Here is an 18,550-nt window from a genome sequence, read left to right on the forward strand (position 1 = left end):
AGTGCATGACTATTATGTTTTTCCCCACAAATCTCTTCTGGGGATCCCTGACACAAAATAGATTTAGCTCTAAGTGCTCTGAAGGCTCGGTGCCAAGGATGAGTAACGACGTGCACTCTCGGGTTACGTGGGGAGTTGGGCGTTTGTGGTAAACGTTTACATCAGGGAATAAATGACTGTTGAAAAGCTCTTGGCGAAAGGGCCTTTCTGTGTGGCGTCTCCCCGTGTCCCCTAGGGTAGGTACCCTTACAAAAAACATGCAGTAATCCTGGTCTCTAAACTGCCTCCCCCTGGCCAGCCGGGGCGCCTGATGGAGGGGAAAGGAACTGGTTGGAATAACGTGTTCCTGCCACACGCTACGTCCAACCAGGGAAACTCCCCCCTGTCGGGTGAAAAGGAGCAACTTGGACACTCAGGCATGAAGGAAGCATGAGTTCAAGTCCGTTGCTCTCCCCTTGTCCCCCATATATGGGGACTAGGTTGGCGGAGGGTGTGTACATTAGATAATTGACACAGGTGAAAAATGGGATACAAAATCGTGGGATAAAAAATATTTAAAAAAGAAAAAAGCTCTACCAGTGGCTCTGACTAGCTGCTGATGCCGCATTTATGAAATTGTCGCTGTCTGACAGAACTATTTCCATATTTAGACTTTGTGTTTTTCTGTAACGCCCTACTTCATCATCACTCAAAGGTAGCAGATCTTCAAGTTCGAAGCCTGGAGCGAACAGACACATTTTGAACTTTATCTTCATTTTTTTTAAAGAGGTCTGCGAACATGCGGTAAGGTTGGTGACCGGATTAAGGTTGGCGAACATGCGTTAAGGTTGGCGAACATGCATTAAGGTTGGCGAACATGCGTTAAGGTTGGCGACCGGATTAAGGTTGGTGAACATGCGTTAAGGTTGGGGAACAGGCTCTGCTCCATGCTTGCGGTTATGGTTAGGTTAGGGTTTGAGATAGGTTGTCGCCACCCGACAGATTAAATTATAATAAATACTTAATGGCATTTATTTCAGTTTGGTGAAAACGGATCTATAGTAGAAAAAAAGGAGATGGCCTATATAGACCCTTGGGGAACCGTCCGATAAAACTATTCAAGTGCTTAATGATTCTAAAATAGTAGTAGAGATATTATGTTCATATTGCACTTTGAAGCCTCAAAATGGAGCCAATTACTAGAAATAACAGCTTTCCACTCACATAAATATATGGAATCAATCAAAACATTTTCTTTTAAACATTCAAAGCTGGCTAACCGTGCAATGTTTAATGTTAGATCGACCAGAGATTCTTTTTGACTTATTATAGTCTTGCTAATTTTGGATGTGGGGATAATCGTCATAACCTCAAGTATTCCAAGCTGAGGCTAAAGTTGGGACAGTTTGGCATTCTTTGTGGGTCCAGCAGGGCTTGGAAAGGCCTGAGGTCATCCTTGTAACAGTGCAGTGGTCGCATTACAAGCAGTGTTTTCATTGTCTAAACTAAAACTATGACAAAACATGTTCGTCGACTACCTTTTTCCACTGAGGAAAACTAAATGGAAAACTAAGCTATGATGACTAAAACTAAAATATCCGGACAATTTCGTCAACAAATAAAAACTAGACTAAAATGTTAGGAAGGGACTAGCGGACAAGAGATCCAGTATAAGTCATTTTAGCAAGTTTAAAATCAGTCATGATTGCATCAAGGCCTGCCACAATACATTTGAGTACATAATACATAAGATTTTAGTCGACTAAATCTACAGTTGATTTAGTCGACTAAAATCTTATGACATTTGAAAAAAAAAAAGTTTCCACAAAAAGCCGATTTGTAAATTCTCCAAGAGTTCAGGACAAACGCCCCTAAGAAAATAGTGTCAAATAACAAAATGATATTGCTACACAAGATTAGTGTTGCATTGTTTATAACTAGCTAGTCTGCTACACTACAGTGTATTTTGTTGCATGAATAGGTTGGGGAAGTCTACATGGTATATCTCTATACTGTAGCTACTGATCCACTCTAGCCAGTGAATTTCTATGTCCAGAGCAGACGTAGCGAGTGTTGCCATGTCTGCTTATTATACGCGACTTTGGGCTTGTTATTCCTGTAAAGTTGCTTGTACATTTTGGTAGTTGATAATGAGGGTTGCGGTTTTTGGACTTCTTGCTAAAGTGTAGATGTGTAGTTGCTTATTTGAGCTTCTTAATGTTCAAACCTAGTGGTTCTCAAACATTGTATTGTACAGTAACAGTACCCCCAAATAATTTGTCCTCATCGTACCCCCCATCTGAAAATATGTTGTGCCAGCCGGGACGCCCATACTAGAAGATGTGTGTATTATTTAAAATGTTTCAAGAACATTCCACACTAAATCACTTCTTTTCCCCAAGATTATTTTTATTTTTTAAATAGCCCATTTAGATTTTTACCACATAAACCACATGCAGCATCGTCCTTATTGTGGGGAAGACCTTCGCAGAAAATAGCATAACAATATAGACTCAATTTTATGAGTCTATATTGTATGGATTATGTGGTTCTGGACCCTTCTAGCCAGCCCTCGAGCACTCTGATCCTTGCCTAGTATGCCTACTTTGTCCATAAAAAAAGTTCCTCTTTATGAGGGGCCTTTTTGGTTCAACTTCTGAAGTTCAGGTTGTCTGCCGAAGACCTGACGCCTCCCTGCTTGGTACTCAATGGTTGGATTTGGGGTAAATCATCACACTACATAAACAGGAGATGATAAACAGGCTGATCAATGGCAGTGGGGGCAGTGTCTTGAGTGTACAGGGTTTGATGAGGGCCCCGGTAGGGCCGGGCCTTCATTTTCGGGCAGAGTTTAAATGGACAGGTATCTGATAGGTATTTGTCTCTGATAAAGTGCTCATAATTATTAGCCTAGTAGTTGCGGCCTGCTTTCTAATCTAAAATTCAATTACCTTCAATTACAATCTCGAATATCCATTTGAATAATCAATAATGGCATATATTTGATTCCATATACTTTCTGGGCTTGTTTTCATAGACCCTGGTTGCTTGTTTTTCCTCAAAACTTGGCAACACCGGCGGAGCGTAGCCAGAGCCATGTAATAGAAGAGTTACGACATTGAGGGGGCAGAAACCGAGCGCTCAAGCGCTGTTCATGCAGCCTGGACTGAGACAAGCTGGAGTTGGAAATACATTGTTTTCAACGAGGGCGGCGCAAACGAGAGCTATTTTAAGCATGTGTGCAACATGACAACTGTTTTAAAGTATTGTACAGTAACAACTAATGTCTCTTTAATGTTTATGTTGAATACTACAAATCAATCTAAAATAAAGGGATTTTAAGATCATTAAAGCTGGGCTGTTGCCCTGAGTCCAATGCATTTCTGCCTTCTTCCGGACCAGGACTTGTCCCAGTTGGTTGTCTCCGTGCTCATTAGAAGTCTATGTAGGAGAGCCGCCATTGGACTGAAGCCCCATGGAGTGAACGCAGTTTGCGTAACTCCGTCTATATCTACGGCTCTGAGCGTAGCAGAAGCGCTCCCGCCTCCGAGTCCTGAAGTCAAAGTGAAGTGAGCAGAGCCAGACAGACGGACGGACGGACAGACAGACAGACGGCAGCGACACACAGGATTTCCGAAAGAAGGGAAAGATGGCGGCCTGTTGTATACGTGTTCCCCTTCTGCTGCTGCTGTCCGCGTACATCCTATTGTGCGTGCCTGCTCTCCGCGCCGGGGACAGCAGCCAAGCTCTCGCCGCCAACAACGACATGCCGAAGGAGGCGAACGCACAGGGCTCCCCGAACCAGGAGATGCCGGGGCCGGGCGTACCCGAGGCTGCCGCCGCTGCCAACAACAACCCGGCGGCGGCAGCAGAGGGTCCTCCTGCGGCGGCTCCGGAGCGGCTAGTAGCGGCGGAGCGGAGCATAGAGCGGAGCCCGGTGTTGGTGGCGGCGCCCGCCGGAGGAGTAGGAGGCGGCGCCGGGGCCTCGCTGCCGCGGCGGCGCTCCGCCACCGGCTGGAAGCTGGCGGAGGAGGCGGCGTGCCGGGACGACCTGGCCCGGCTCTGTCCCAAGCACTCGTGGTCCAACAACCTGGCGGTGCTGGAGTGTCTCCAGGACAGGAAGGAGGTATGATGAGGGGACCGAGCCGAGGAGGGAGGGGGGTTGCTGGTGGTGGTACCGTGGTGGTCCGGTGCCGCTGGCTGGTGGTGGTCCGCCCGGGGAGGAGAGGCACAGTGACTGAAGGACCCCCATTAGCAGCGGGGCTAAGTTAGCTAAGCGCTAGCTGGGAAACTAGGGGGACTTGTCTGGGAGGCAGCTTAAATTAAAACCTGAGCTAATCTGCTAAACGGTGGGTTTTTTAAACCTTTTTCATTTCAAGGTCCATCATGTATTCAGCATTTGAGCCACGGACCACCATTTGGTGACATTTAACCTCTCACACACACAACTTAGAATATCTTGTTGTCGTTATAAGATTGTGTCCACGTTTGTGCCATAAGAAGTGATGACAGGCAAACGTTGATCAATATAACGATTATTCTGCATTCTCTAATTGTGTATACATCTTGTTAATTAAGTAATGCAGATGTTTAACAATAGTTAAACTCTTCATTTTACACTCGAGAGCTTGTAGATCTGTTCTGTTTTTGACAGGCGACTAAATGAGTCATAGTATTAGTGTTTTCGTGTCATCGTCATCAGGTCATTGTTATATGGTCATTATAAACTAAAGGTAACGAGATGAGACAAACCCTTATAATGGTGTTTGTTTGAGATCATCTGGCTTGTTGTGTGAAGTGGTTTGCTCTTCTGGTACTTGGCCATGGCTTCTCGTTTTGATTGATTGCCAATCTGATTTCTCACTGATTGCAAATGAATAATGAATATATAAGACCGGTTTGTGAAAAGAGTACCAAAATGAATCATTGTGCCATTTCATTTTGGCCTTCCTCTCAGTGCTAATCCATTCTCAATATCCATTAGGCCAGTTGTTCTCAAACGTTTTAATGTCAAGGACCCCCAGATCTATCTATCTATCTATCTATCTATCTATCTATCTATCTATCTATCTATCTATCTATCTATCTATCTATCTATCTATCTATCTATCTATCTATCTATCTATCTATCTATCTATCTATCTATCTATCTATCTATCTATCTATCTATCTGCAGTGCAGACAGACCCCCCATCTGAAAATGGGGGATCAGCGATGTTAAAAACCTAAAACATTCAATGTTTTTCACAAATAGCAGATGTACAAGCTTCCGTGCCTCACTGTGTTGTATATGCTATTTTTGAATAGCCAGGATATAACGCATGGATAAAGGGGCTAAAATGAGTGTGATGCTGTATTAACACATTTTTCTGGGGATGTCCTCGAGGACCCCTAAAGGCCTATTCATAGTCTTGATTTTCGGTGGTGAAGTGACCACCGCTCCGGTGACGAGGTGACCACCGCTCCGGTGGTGAGGTGACCACCGCTCCGGTGACGAGGTGACCACCGCTCCGGTGGTGAGGTGACCACCGCTCCGGAGCTGTAATAACGTGGAGTGGTGGTTTGCTCTTCACCGCGGCTCCGTGACGTCATGTTGTAGTTCATTAAGTGGTCACCTCACCACCGACTATGAATAACGCTTATTGGGTCCCCGGACCCCACATAAGGCTCATTCATAGTCTGGATTTTTGGTGGTGAGGTGACCACCGCTCCGGTGGTGAGGTGACCACCGGAGCTGTTTTGGGGACTAGTTTCATATTCATTTGAAAGTTCTCTCAGAAATCCTATATTTAGTGAAGTACGGACGACATTCTCTCCGGCGAGGGGCCCGGAATGAGTGCAGAACTGAACTGAACATATCTCAACTTCCTTTAGGAAGCACAATTCTATGGGCCACATAATTCAAAATAGGTGGTGTGATCAGTTACCACAGGTCTGTCAATTGTGTGCCCCATACGTTTGTGCTTCCCAAACATCAACTGTTCCCTAACTAACTTCCCTCATATTTTCAGTCCAGGGTTAGGTTGTAAAAGTGGCTATATTTGACTTAAAACACGTTTTCTGCCAGAACTTTCAAATGGATATAAAACTAGGGCACTATATCTGACTCCCACGTCTTAGGAATTAATTACTCGGTGGGTACAAATGCAGTAGTACACACGCAGCGCTACAAGTTTAAATGCAGACATGGTTAGTCTGCTAAACGTGCGTGGATACTGGATAGGACCAATCTATTGCCGTGTATTTGGAATATATGAAATGTACTGTATGTACTGTAAGATCAGACATTCTAGTGCTATTGCCAATATTGGAAAGGTGATTATTTTGGAAAGCCAGACAATAATGCCAGACAATATTGTTGGCTGTTAGGAGCGTTACAGGAAAAGTGAAACCAAAGAGTCACTTGTCCAACGCACAAGTACAATTTTGATGCACTTGTCCGGAAAGATTTATTATTTGTCCCGGACAAGCCAAGTTAACATCAAGCCCTGCACAAGGGTCCATTTATTAATTCATTTGGACCTCTGAGGTTGACAACCTGTGCACTTCTAGTCTAATAATAATGGTGTTTGGCCAGATGCATTTTGGGGAAGGTTGCTTGCTGCTCATTCCGTTGCCCTTGCATCACTTCAATACGACAGCATTGCTAGAGTCTGTGTTACCATCAGTAAACCAGCCATCCGGGAGAAGTGATTTTGAGCGGGGAGAACCGGAACGCTCTCCACAAAACAGTCACGACCGCCCATTGGTTCTTGTATTCGTTTTAGTGAGGCTAAGGTTAGGAATACGTTTTACGGACGGTTTGGCACAGTACTGAATGCCCGGTGGTATCCGTTCCGAGGTCGCCACCTGCTTTGACCCGGAAGCGAGCATGCTTTGGGTCAAGCGCTCTTGTATTGAACTGTAACTCGAAACAAAGTGGGCACCATCATGTTCTTTTTGTTTAGGAAGGAAGACCGGCCACACCGGGCACCAAATGGACCTGTAAAATGAACCATTTGTTTGTTTTTTAACTTCAGATCTGAAATTTGACGGAGCAGTATACCACAAGCTCAGAAATGCGTAGCAACGTGACATCGGTCCGCCGTACTAAAGACTACATTTGACCACATACTTTGAGTACAACTTTTCCCACATACCGTGTGTGTGTTATTCCAAGATGCTGAAAACACATATTCTATGTAATCGCATATTCTCAATATATTCCATTGTAACACTCAGAGTTCTCAGCTCTCTACTGTCTGTCTGTATCCCTTTGAACCCAGTTCACAATTTAGGCATTTAGCAGTAAGCAAGAACAACACATGGTGATATATCATCCATCTAACAGTAGAATATCTGTACAATGAAACTATGATTATACACTATAGAGTGCTAGGTCCACATAAAATGCTTTCTAAATGACATACATTTAGCCGTTGCATTGTCGAGGCTAGTGCAAGACAGTGCTACAGGCTAAGATGGAGTCTGAAGGGGTGAGTTTTTCAGACTATACGGTGGAAGATTGGGAGTGAGTCTGCAGTTCTGATTGCGATGGGGAAGTTCATCCCATATAGTTTTGGAGCCATAAGGGAGAAGAGTCTGGGACGTGTGAAGCGCTGTGTCCCGGACCGTTTTAGTGAAGGTTCTGCCAGCCTCCCTGTGTTGTAATGTTGGAGGGGGGGGGGGGGTTGTAGTGTTGGATCAGACTTTGAAGATATGGGGGTGCCTTGTTGCTTTGTAGGCCAGCCTCAGTGTTTTTGTGTTTCTGTGCGGGCAGCGACCGGGACAAGACAGTGCAGGGAACAGAGAAACACAGGGATCATGGTCGTCCTCCCCCTCCTGTGGGTCTGGGACAGGATGATTAGTCACCTCTTTCTCTGCTTGAAGTGTGTACAGCAGTTATGTACAGTCAGTTATGACGGATGCACTGATTGAGCATTGAGTCAATGGCGTTAATGTTAACCGCTCCCCCGTGGTTCACTTAAGTGAAGTGTTTATGACTTACAGGAGTGATTATCTCAAACAAAAAAAAGCTTGTGTGTGTGATGTGAAATGTGAGCTTTAGTCATATTCCATCATATTGAAGTGCTTTTGGAGAGAAATGAGAGTCACCTTCAGTAGTAGAGCACTGTAGAGGGGAGCTGTGTGTGTCTGTGTCTGTAGAGGGGAGCTGTGTGTGTCTGTGACTGTAGAGGGGAGCTGTGTGTGTCTGTGACTGTAGAGAGGAGCTGTGTGTCTGTGACTGTAGAGGGGAGCTGTGTGTGTCTGTGACTGTAGAGAGGAGCTGTGTGTGACTGTAGAGGGGAGCTGTGTGTGTCTGTGACTGTAGAGGGGAGCTGTGTGTCTGTGACTGTAGAGGGGAGCTGTGTGTGTCTGACTGTAGAGGGGAGCTGTGTGTGTCTGTCACTGTAGAGCGGAGCTGTGTGTGTCTGTGACTGTAGAGGGGAGCTGTGTGTGTCTGACTGTAGAGGGGAGCTGTGTGTGTCTGTGACTGTAGAGGGGAGCTGTGTGTGTCTGTGACTGTAGAGAGGAGCTGTGTGTGTCTCAGTGTCTGTGACTGTAGAGGGGAGCTGTGTGTGTCTGTGACTGTAGAGAGGAGCTGTGTGTGTCTCAGTGTCTGTGACTGTAGAGGGGAGCTGTGTGTGTCTGTGACTGTAGAGGGGAGCTGTGTGTGTCTGTGACTGTAGAGGGGAGCTGTGTGTGTCTGACTGTAGAGGGGAGCTGTGTGTGTCAGTGACTGTAGAGGGGAGCTGTGTGTGTCAGTGACTGTAGAGGGGAGCTGTGTGTGTCTGTGACTGTAGAGGGGAGCTGTGTGTGTCTGTGACTGTAGAGGGGAGCTGTGTGTGTGTGTGTCTGTGACTGTAGAGGGGAGCTGTGTGTGTCTGTGACTGTAGAGGGGAGCTGTGTGTGTCTGTCACTGTAGAGGGGAGCTGTGTGTGTCTGTGACTGTAGAGGGGAGCTGTGTGTGTCTGACTGTAGAGGGCAGCTGTGTGTGTCTGTGACTGTAGAGGGGAGCTGTGTGTGTCTGTGACTGTAGAGGGGAGCTGTGTGTGTCTGTCACTGTAGAGGGGAGCTGTGTGTGTCTGTCACTGTAGAGGGGAGCTGTGTGTGTCTGTGACTGTAGAGGGGAGCTGTGTGTGTCTGTCACTGTAGAGGGGAGCTGTGTGTGTCTGTGACTGTAGAGGGGAGCTGTGTGTGTGTGTCTGTGACTGTAGAGGGGAGCTGTGTGTGTGTGTCTGTGACTGTAGAGGGGAGCTGTGTGTGTCTGACTGTAGAGGGGAGCTGTGTGTGTGTCTGTGACTGTAGAGGGGAGCTGTGTGTGTGTGTGTCTGTGACTGTAGAGGGGAGCTGTGTGTGTGTCTGTGACTGTAGAGGGGAGCTGTGTATGTCTGTGACTGTAGAGGGCAGCTGTGTGTGTCTGACTGTAGAGGGGAGCTGTGTGTGTCTGTGACTGTAGAGGGGAGCTGTGTGTCTGTGACTGTAGAGGGGAGCTGTGTGTGTCTGTGACTGTAGAGGGGAGCTGTGTGTGTCTGTGACTGTAGAGGGCAGCTGTGTGTGTCTGACTGTAGAGGGGAGCTGTGTGTGTCTGTGACTGTAGAGGGCAGCTGTGTGTGTCTGTGACTGTAGAGGGGACCTGTGTGTGTCTGTGACTGTAGAGGGCAGCTGTGTGTGTCTGACTGTAGAGGGGAGCTGTGTGTGTCTGTGACTGTAGAGGGGAGCTGTGTGTGTGTCTGTGACTGTAGAGCGGAGCTGTGTGTGTGTGTCTGTGACTGTAGGGAGCTGTGTGTCTGTGACTGTAGAGGGGAGCTGTCTGTGACTGTAGAGGGGAGCTGTGTGTGTCTGTGACTGTAGAGGGGAGCTGTGTGTCTGTGACTGTAGAGAGGAGCTATGTGTGTCTGTGACTGTAGAGAGGAGCTATGTGTGTCTGTGACTGCCCAGGTGCTGATGGTCGTTGATGCTCATCAAGGAAGGCAATTATGTTTCCGCACTGTCAAAAGTAATGTTACTTCTTTTGCAATGTAGTTAAATAAAAAATCTCAGGGGGGAAGATAAATTATATAAAATTTAAAAAACGTTGTTTTAATATCGTGAACCTCATTTCGTGATACGAATCGTATCATGAGTTGAGTGAATCGTTACATGCCTAGTGGCTAGCTATAGATTGAATATAATAAATACTTTATTAAAAAATGTAAACAGCACGTGCTCCATTATTATGGCTAAAAGTATAACGCAGAAAAGCCCTGGGGACTTCTTGTTCCCATTCATTGTCGTCCTGTCATGTATTCAAAAGAATACTATGAATGAATTGTATTCATACAAAAGATTTAAACAATAATACATCAACAATGTACAAAGTAGAAAAAAGGGAAAATCGACGCCAGTGAATGACGCCTCCTTTCGATGATGGAATTTACATTTACCTCTCCTTGGCCTTGTTGTTCTCCTGATGTTTTTTTTTCCGGGGCCAATTTTGAAAAGAAACCAGTGATTCACACAGTGTTGTAATTTGATGGAGGGTGTCGGGGCATTTGTAAATCAAGGAAGCCCGGCCCGCACGACGCCAATGCGTCTCAATCTGGTGTCGGGGCATTCCTCTTTCTGGTGGCAGAGCATAGTGGAATGAGAACTTTACCATGTATGTTCTGAATGTGGGTGGTACGTTAGCAGGTACGGTAGTAGGTACCAGATCATGATGTCTCCCAAATGAACAAAGTATTTGTCTATGTACCCGTACCCCTATCTGTATGTTTATTGTTTTGTGCCAGGCTAGGCACCCAACATACAAATTGTGTTAACCCATTTTGACCTGGGAACGATTCTACAAACTACTTCTAAATCCTGGACTGTTTTCTTGAAAAAGCTATGTTGTTCTCAAACACTTTCATGTCACCTGATTTCACGATTCTTCAAAAATAGCAGACCTACAAGCTCGTAGCGCGGCACTCGGTGCCGCGCTACGAGCTTGTAATGACTGAGTTTAGACTTGGTTGCATGCTGAAAGTATCTGATCTGAATCTCTCTTCTCCTCCTAACATTTTGGTCTAGTTTTTATTTTGTTGACGACAATATATTTAGTCTTAGTTTTAGTCATGATCATGACTCATCATTTTTATTTATTATTTATTCACTTTAGTTAGATAGATGGATCTTTATTTGTCATTGCAACGTGTACAACGAAATTAAAAGTGCCAACCAATCAGTGCATCATATCACAAAACGACATACAAGCTAAAACAAAACACACATGACTTCCTGTTATTGCACAACCCCAGCAGCACTAATGCACAAACATGTAATTTTAGCTGTTATCGCACAACAAACCCTTATTGCACTTAAGATAGCAGAAAAACAAAAGTGACAAAAGGTATAGCGACGAGAACTTTTCGTCTGCAGCTTTCACAAAGTCTGCAGTCTGCAGTAGCTCCACTCTTATAGCACTTGGTGGGTGGTTCACTCACTGCTTTGCCCAAGGGCGATATGGGGAAAGTGCACGCTGCACACCCCCCCCGCTTCCAACGGTATCGACCGATAATCACCAAGTATGTTCTTTATCTGGACCGTGGCATTGCAGAGGCAATGTGGACATTAACACATACTGGCTAGTGGCTACCGTGAGTAGGTGACGACTAGGCGAATGCGGAAGTGAAATTCCTGACGCCTGCCGAAGCGAAAACATTGTGAAACTGATGGTTAAGACTGATATGAGGTTGAGGTTAGGGGACTTACGTGGCTGGTTAGCTGATATGAGGTTAGGGGACTTGTGTAGCTGTTTAACTGATATGAGGTTAGGGGACTTACGTGGCTGGTTTAGCTGATATGAGGTTGAGGTTAGGGGACTTGACCCATTTTGGGCCCTTTTAGTGTTAGCATCATGTCATGCTTTAGCTATTGAAAAATAGCAGATCTACAAGCTCATAGCGCGCCACTGAGTGGCGCGCTACGAGCTTGTAGGTCTGCTGTTTTTGAAAAATCGAAGAACAACTGACATAAACATAGCGTTTTCAGAAAACTGTCAGGATGTAGAAGATATTTTTTTAATCTGATCTCAGGTCAGAATGGGTTAACTGATATGAGGTTAGGGGACTTACGTGGCTGGTTAAGACTGATATGAGGTTAGGGGACTTACGTGGCCGGTTAAGACTGAGGTTAGGGTTACGGTTTAGTAAACGGTCGGACAAAGCGACCGACGGCTGCCAACGTCGGTATGTGTAAATGTCCATACTGTAAATGTCCATGCTGGCTGCATTGCATGCCGTGCTGTGTTGATAAAGGGCTGATGACAGAGATTGGATGATGGATGAGTTACATCCGGAGACGCTAATGCACTTAACGTCTGTCACTCAGTACTCACCCATGTTTCTATTCTGCTCACCACCCTGATTTTAGGGTAAGACATTGTTCAGACATATTCAGATAAGAATATACTTGCCCTGACGAAGACTCTTTTTTGAGAGTCGAAACATGTTGGCTTATTTTAAAGCGGGGCTGACACGCCTCTCGGGAAGCTATTAAGGCTATTAACGCTAGCATCTAGATTGTGACGTACTTACGGGCCAGCTCAATTTGACCAATAAAATTGATCTTGTATCTGGTCTAAATGTCAGAGCGGCTCTGGGCATAGCTCTGGGCTCTGCGAGTTAGCGTTCCTGGTGGCTATCAACTCATGCTAGTGGTTTTGAGGTCACTTTTAGCTTCATAGCTGGGTAAAAGTTTGGTGGAAAAATTAATTTTTTTGCTCGAAAATCTCGTTAGAATGATATTGAGTTGACGTGTAAGTTTTAGGGTGAACTGTTGCATAATCGCAATTTCGCGTGACGGGTTCCATCGTACCTATCTTGTCTTATCTGTCTCCCCCCGCTGACACGCCCTCAGCCGGCTAAGTGCTGAACAGGGCTCACGGAGCCCTGGAGCTTCACGTAAACGTTATCACTGCCTGTGACTACTCTAGCGGCCGGCCTAACCTGTGTCCGCCTCGTGTCTCTCTCTCTCTCTCTCTCTCTCTCTCACACACACACCGATATGGGGGGGCGGTCTCTCTCTCTCTCCGTGCACAACTTGGAGCTCTCCAAATAGCCACCAGAAGTATGATGAAACTTGACATAGCGTTATTTAGGCTATAATGATCAACTTGTATGGGTGATCATTTTATGTATATCAAATATTATACCCCTCCATACACACACACACACACACACACACACACACACACACACACCGACAGTCAGAGAACTGACTCACTAAACAACACAAAACAACGTTGGATTCGTACAGTGCAGAATGCAGATAAGTGTAGGCCTATGTTCTTATTATAATTGTGAGTTTGTTTTTTAACATGCACCGCGAGTCCACGGGAGCCGATCTACAAGCTCACAACGCGTTGCACTGCGAGTAGCCTAGAGAAGGCTGTCAAGTGAGCAGCGCAATCGCGCATGCTATAGAAATATCCTAATAAATAAATAAAAAGGTGTCGCTTGCAGGGGCAGTTTCCTTATGGGACTTGCCTCTAGAATGCATGCATAGGCATGCAAGTGCACTCGGCATTTATATATCATATATATAGACTAGTACGAAGTATAATTAAATGATCACAGGCATTCTAGGTCGGGACACATGAAATCCACGTAAATGCCTTTCCGCTAGCTTCACGTCATTATATCAGCGTAAACGCGAGAAAACATCAACTTCTTTTTTTTCACCGCTGGGGGGGGGGAGGCGGGGCTGCGGATAGCCCCCATGAGGATCATCAGAACTATTCGGGTCTGCAGTTACAGCACACATTTTCTTATATTATGGCGACGAGTATAGTCACTCATGACGGACAATCGGACATATAGGCAATGAAACGGTCAGTAAAGTGGAATGAATCACAGCATTATATCGCCCCTTGCTGCAGAATGGGAAAGAATGCAGAATATTTTCATGGCTTATAATCTAGGACAGGTCAGACGATCAGTTGAGGCAATTTATTATTTGGTACAGAGTCACACTCAATTCAATTCAAAGGGCTTTATTGGCATGAGAAAACATACGTTTACACACACTCAAAGAGTACGGCAATTTCCCCGTTTTGATGTGCCTTCTCATCAATTCATTATGCATAAACAAACATTTCACATGAACAAACAATATTGGTAAAACTAACACATTTGAGTACGTTATATACATTTTATTTTCACACATTTAGAGTCCGACCGGCTGAGAGCAGCCTGCATGACTACCAGAGGCTATACCGTGTGCGCACTAGGCTGTGCCCCAGGGGTGAGAGGGGACAAACGGACGTGAGCAGGGCTGCATCCCAGCTCTCTGCCGCAGCATGGAACTCCGAGTGCGAAATAGCGATTATGCAACAGCTTACCCTAAGACCTACACGTCAACTCAATGTCATTGTAAGGAAGCTTTTCGAGCAATAAAATAATTTTTTTGATTACACTTTCACCTAGTATGACGCAAAAGGCCACCTCAAAACCACTAGCCTTTACTGCGCTAGCCACTCAGCTCGGCTAGATGCTAGGTCACGTCAGAGCCTGAGATATAGTCACGTGTCGTTTGAAACTGTTTTCATTCAGACCACGTGATGTACCTTATCAGCAATGTTAATCTCGGGCTTTGACACTCCCCCTTTAAGTAGCCAATGAAGTACATTCATTTTTGTATCCACTCTCTCCTCACCATTTTATTTTAACCTTTTTTGAGTGCTCGGATCGCTGCCTTTTCTTTAGTATGGAAGTTGTATTTTTAGTAAAGATATGTCGGCTATCTTCATATTTGGAGATGGTGAGAGCCTTCGTTACAAGGCCATCGGCGCTCTGGTATCCAGACAATTTCGACCTGTCAGAACTCTGCATTGAGTGCTGAAGTGGTATTAACCCATTCTGAACGGGAACCCATTTTGGTTAGCATCATGTTATGCTTTAGCTATTGAAAAATAGCAGATCTACAAGCTCATAGCGCGCCACCGAGTGGCGCGCTACGAGCTTGTAGGTCTGCTATTTTTTGAAAAATCGAAGAACGACTGACATTTTTAGACTCTGATCTCAGGTCAGAATGGGTTCATCAGACCAGTGTGTGTCCAGTGGAAACCTCGTATGAATCTGATCTCAGGTCAGAATGGGTTAAACAACTACGTATAAACCAAGGACATAGAGAGATTAAAATAGGGTGCATTTTGCATCCCAAAACACAGTTTATAGTTAAGGGACGCAATAAAACGACTACCTCTGTATCCATTCCACGGGATGCGCTACTGTACTGTTTTATTTATTTATTCTAGTTTATTTTGCTAGCTTTAGTTATAATAATCATTTCTTCTTCTGTTTTGTACATGAATATAACTACATTATATTATAACCATATGAAATGGGAGTTAAATCACTTAAATGCTGCAATTTGTAAAAATGGCAAAATATGACTCCTAACGTCGTTGAAGTGGGACTCGTAAAATGTCCCTGGGACTCCCCGGGATGCAGACCATCCCTGTATCCTGGGACTCATTACATTGAAAACCTAGTATTTACCTCACTGGACATACTCTAGGCATCTGTAAATGCTTAACCCATTTTGACCTGCGATCAGATTCTAAAAATGTCTTTCTACATCCAGACAGTTTTCTGAAAAAGCTATGTTTCGATGTCAGTCGTTCTTTGACTTTTCAAAAATAGCAGACCTACAAGCTCGTAGCGCGCCACTCGGTGGCGCGCTATGAGCTTGTAGATCTGCTATTTTTCAATAGCTAAAGCATACAACTGTCACTTTACTGTCACCCGATTATTCAAGCTGAAGCTACTCGATCTACAAGCTGGCAAGGCGGTGTTGTGAGCTTGTAGATCTTTAATAGTAGATAGCACCCACACACCCCCGTATTATATACACATCAAAATCGTACAATAAAGTATATTATCAGGCTTCATTGTCTTGAGTGTCCAGACTGATACAGATTCAGTAATTCGGAGTTGAGTTGTATTTCAAACAACCTAGAGAAGTGGTCCATTCATTTGCTTGGGGGGGTTGTTTTTATTACTTAGATTTGTTTGTCTTGACCACAACTTATGTTAGGACGGTTGTTTTTATTTTATGTTTTACTGTTACTGTAATTCGGAGTGGGATTGTATTTCAATTCAAACAACCTAGATAAGTGGTCCATTCAATAGCTTGTTTATTTTATTTTATTTATTACCATACTGGGATTTGTTTGACTGTTCTTGAGCACAACTTGTCTTAGGTTGTTTAGACGGATGCTTTTGATAGGTTTTGATGTTTAATGTTTACCTGGTGTCTCAGCTTCCTGTTCTCTCTGAAGTCTTAGAGTATGTGACCTATGAACTTGTCTGTTGACTTAGGGGTTTAATGCTTACTCGGCGTACTGCAATCTCACATTTGTCAGTCACTGTGCATAAAGAGTTATTATAAATCATTCAAGTCTAATTCACAAACATCAGTGTCCAATGTGGTTTAATTGTATTCATTTTACTGTTTTGACTTGATACCGTCGATCTGATTCTAATCTGGATAGGCCACAAATCGTATTTGCAGCAGCAGCAGCAGCAGCCCTACAACTTGTTCTGTGTTGTTGGGACTGGAGTTCCATGTGTTTTAACTGTCAGTTACTCTTAAATGGACCCTTACAGGTCAGTATAACTCAGAGTTATGGGGGTCCAGTTCAGTGCCTAATAATAATAATAAAAATAGATCCTCTTTTACATGCATTATTGATGGTGACTGTACTGTAGTTGTACACAAAGTGTTGTTGGGAGAGAGAGAGAGCAGTTCTCATTGGAGCTAGCTCTACAGCTGCTGCTGCTATAGTGGCGTGTGCGACTGTGCGACTGTGCGTGGGTAAGTTTAGGCCTGGTTTTTAGTCACATAGTATTTTTCTCCGTCTCCAGGCTGACTGTCAGTCTCTCCTCTTCTCCTCCTCGGTGGTTCTGTGGTTTTGTTTACGTGGTACAGCAGATCCAGGGAGATTTAGGGAGGAGGCTTTAGTTTGGAGGGTTCTTTTTTCCTCCTCCTCCTCCTTTTGAACTGTGTCTAAATGATTTCATGGTGTACGTGTGTCTGTTTCACACACGCTGCCAGCTTCACCTTATGTTGCCCTGCTTTTTGCTTTTTTTAACCCATTTAGGCCTGATGTCGACATTTATTTATTTGAAATGTATTGTTTTCTGAAAAACCTCATGTTTCTTTATCAGTGGTTCTCAATATTTCATGTCGAGGACCCCCAAAAATATATGAAATTGGCCGCTGACCCCCATCTGGAAATGTGTGGTTTCAGGGACCTCCTCCCAGAAGCAAAGATTTGAGTTACAAACGTTCGCTCTGAAAGAGTATATATTCAAAGCTTTGCACAGCATGTTCATGATTTTTCAAAAATAGCAGACCCTACAAGCTCGTAGCACGCCACTCGGTGGCGCGCTAGGAGCTTGTAGATCTGCTATTTTTCAATAGCTAAAGCATAGCATGATGCTAACACCAAAAGGGGTTCCCACCCAAAAGGGGTTAAATACACTGGCATCCCTATTTTGGGCAGATTTCCCAGAAATGCTCAACACTTTTTTTTTTCTAATTCTTTTGGAAAACTTTTATCACAACATTTTCTCTCCTCTCCATATTCTAATGTTTGGTGCTTTTTTGGGGGGTAAATGACTTCCCTATTTGATCACACTACAGGCGTCAGTCACGCAAAAGCATCAAAAGGAGCCGATATGCAAGCGCAAATCGGCATGAAACAACATTTTTAGCTTGTAGATCTGCTACTTTTGATGCTTTTGAATTTGTTGGAAACCTCATAAATGTTACTTTCAGACGATATCTTCAAGCTGACACAGACCACCCAGTCCCCACACAGACCTGAGTAGACTAAAATGGTACCATGTTATCTTATCATGAGCGTTGGTGAGGAACAATTATATTTGAAGATGCGTTGAAAATGGTTGAAGAAGTACTCCAGTACTTAAACACAAGTACTTAAGCACAAGTAGTCCAGTAAATAAATTCGAGTGCAGCCAGATTTTGACCGAGCAAACCTTCAACTTGTAGTTGAATAATATTTGACCACCAGGAGTTTGTACACTTACTCACCCCTCCTATAGAGGGCTGGGGTTGGTTGACTACTTTGTCCCCCCACTAATCCATTCTAGACGGGATCCCCATTTGGTGTTTTAAGCATTATGTTATACTTTAGCTATTGAAAAATAGCAGATCTGCAAGCTCATATATAGTGCAGCACCGAATCTGCTATTTTTAAGAAATTGTGGCACAAATGTTTGAATATATATTCTTTCAGAGTGAGTGGTTTTAACTTTTCGGCGGCCAATTACTTATATTTTTGGGGGTCCTTGACATGAAAATGTTTAAGAACTACTGACATAATTAGAAACATTAGGGTTTTTCAGAAAACTGTCAAGATTTAGAAGACCTTTATAGAGGTCTAACTGGGCTAAACTGTACTGTACTTATGCAGGGTTTTTTCACCTGGCTCGGAGCCATAATAATAAGCTCACCATCAAAGCTCCGGTTTGGCTGTGTAAAGCGGGCCTTTTGAGTCCCTGGAAGCGCTTTTCACTAAACCCCAACAATAGTTTTCTGTTTA

General features: G+C 44.3%; 1 protein-coding gene across 2 annotated transcripts in view; it reads left to right on the forward strand.

Moving 5' to 3' along the window:
* Positions 1-3,582: 3,582 nt before the first annotated feature.
* The window catches only part of LOC308314856 (Golgi apparatus protein 1-like), a 73,779-nt gene continuing 58,811 nt past the window's right edge, over positions 3,583-18,550 (forward strand). For both annotated transcript variants that reach the window (XM_080762614.1, XM_080762613.1), the window contains exon 1: positions 3,583-4,105. In XM_080762614.1, coding sequence (XP_080618740.1) covers positions 3,629-4,105 — 477 coding nt within the window. In that variant the 5' untranslated portion in view covers positions 3,583-3,628. The remainder of the gene's footprint in view (positions 4,106-18,550) is intronic.

The sequence above is a fragment of the Protomyctophum bolini genome (assembly GCF_963924005.1).
Source record: "Protomyctophum bolini genome assembly, chromosome: 4".
Lineage (NCBI taxonomy): Eukaryota > Metazoa > Chordata > Actinopteri > Myctophiformes > Myctophidae > Protomyctophum > Protomyctophum bolini.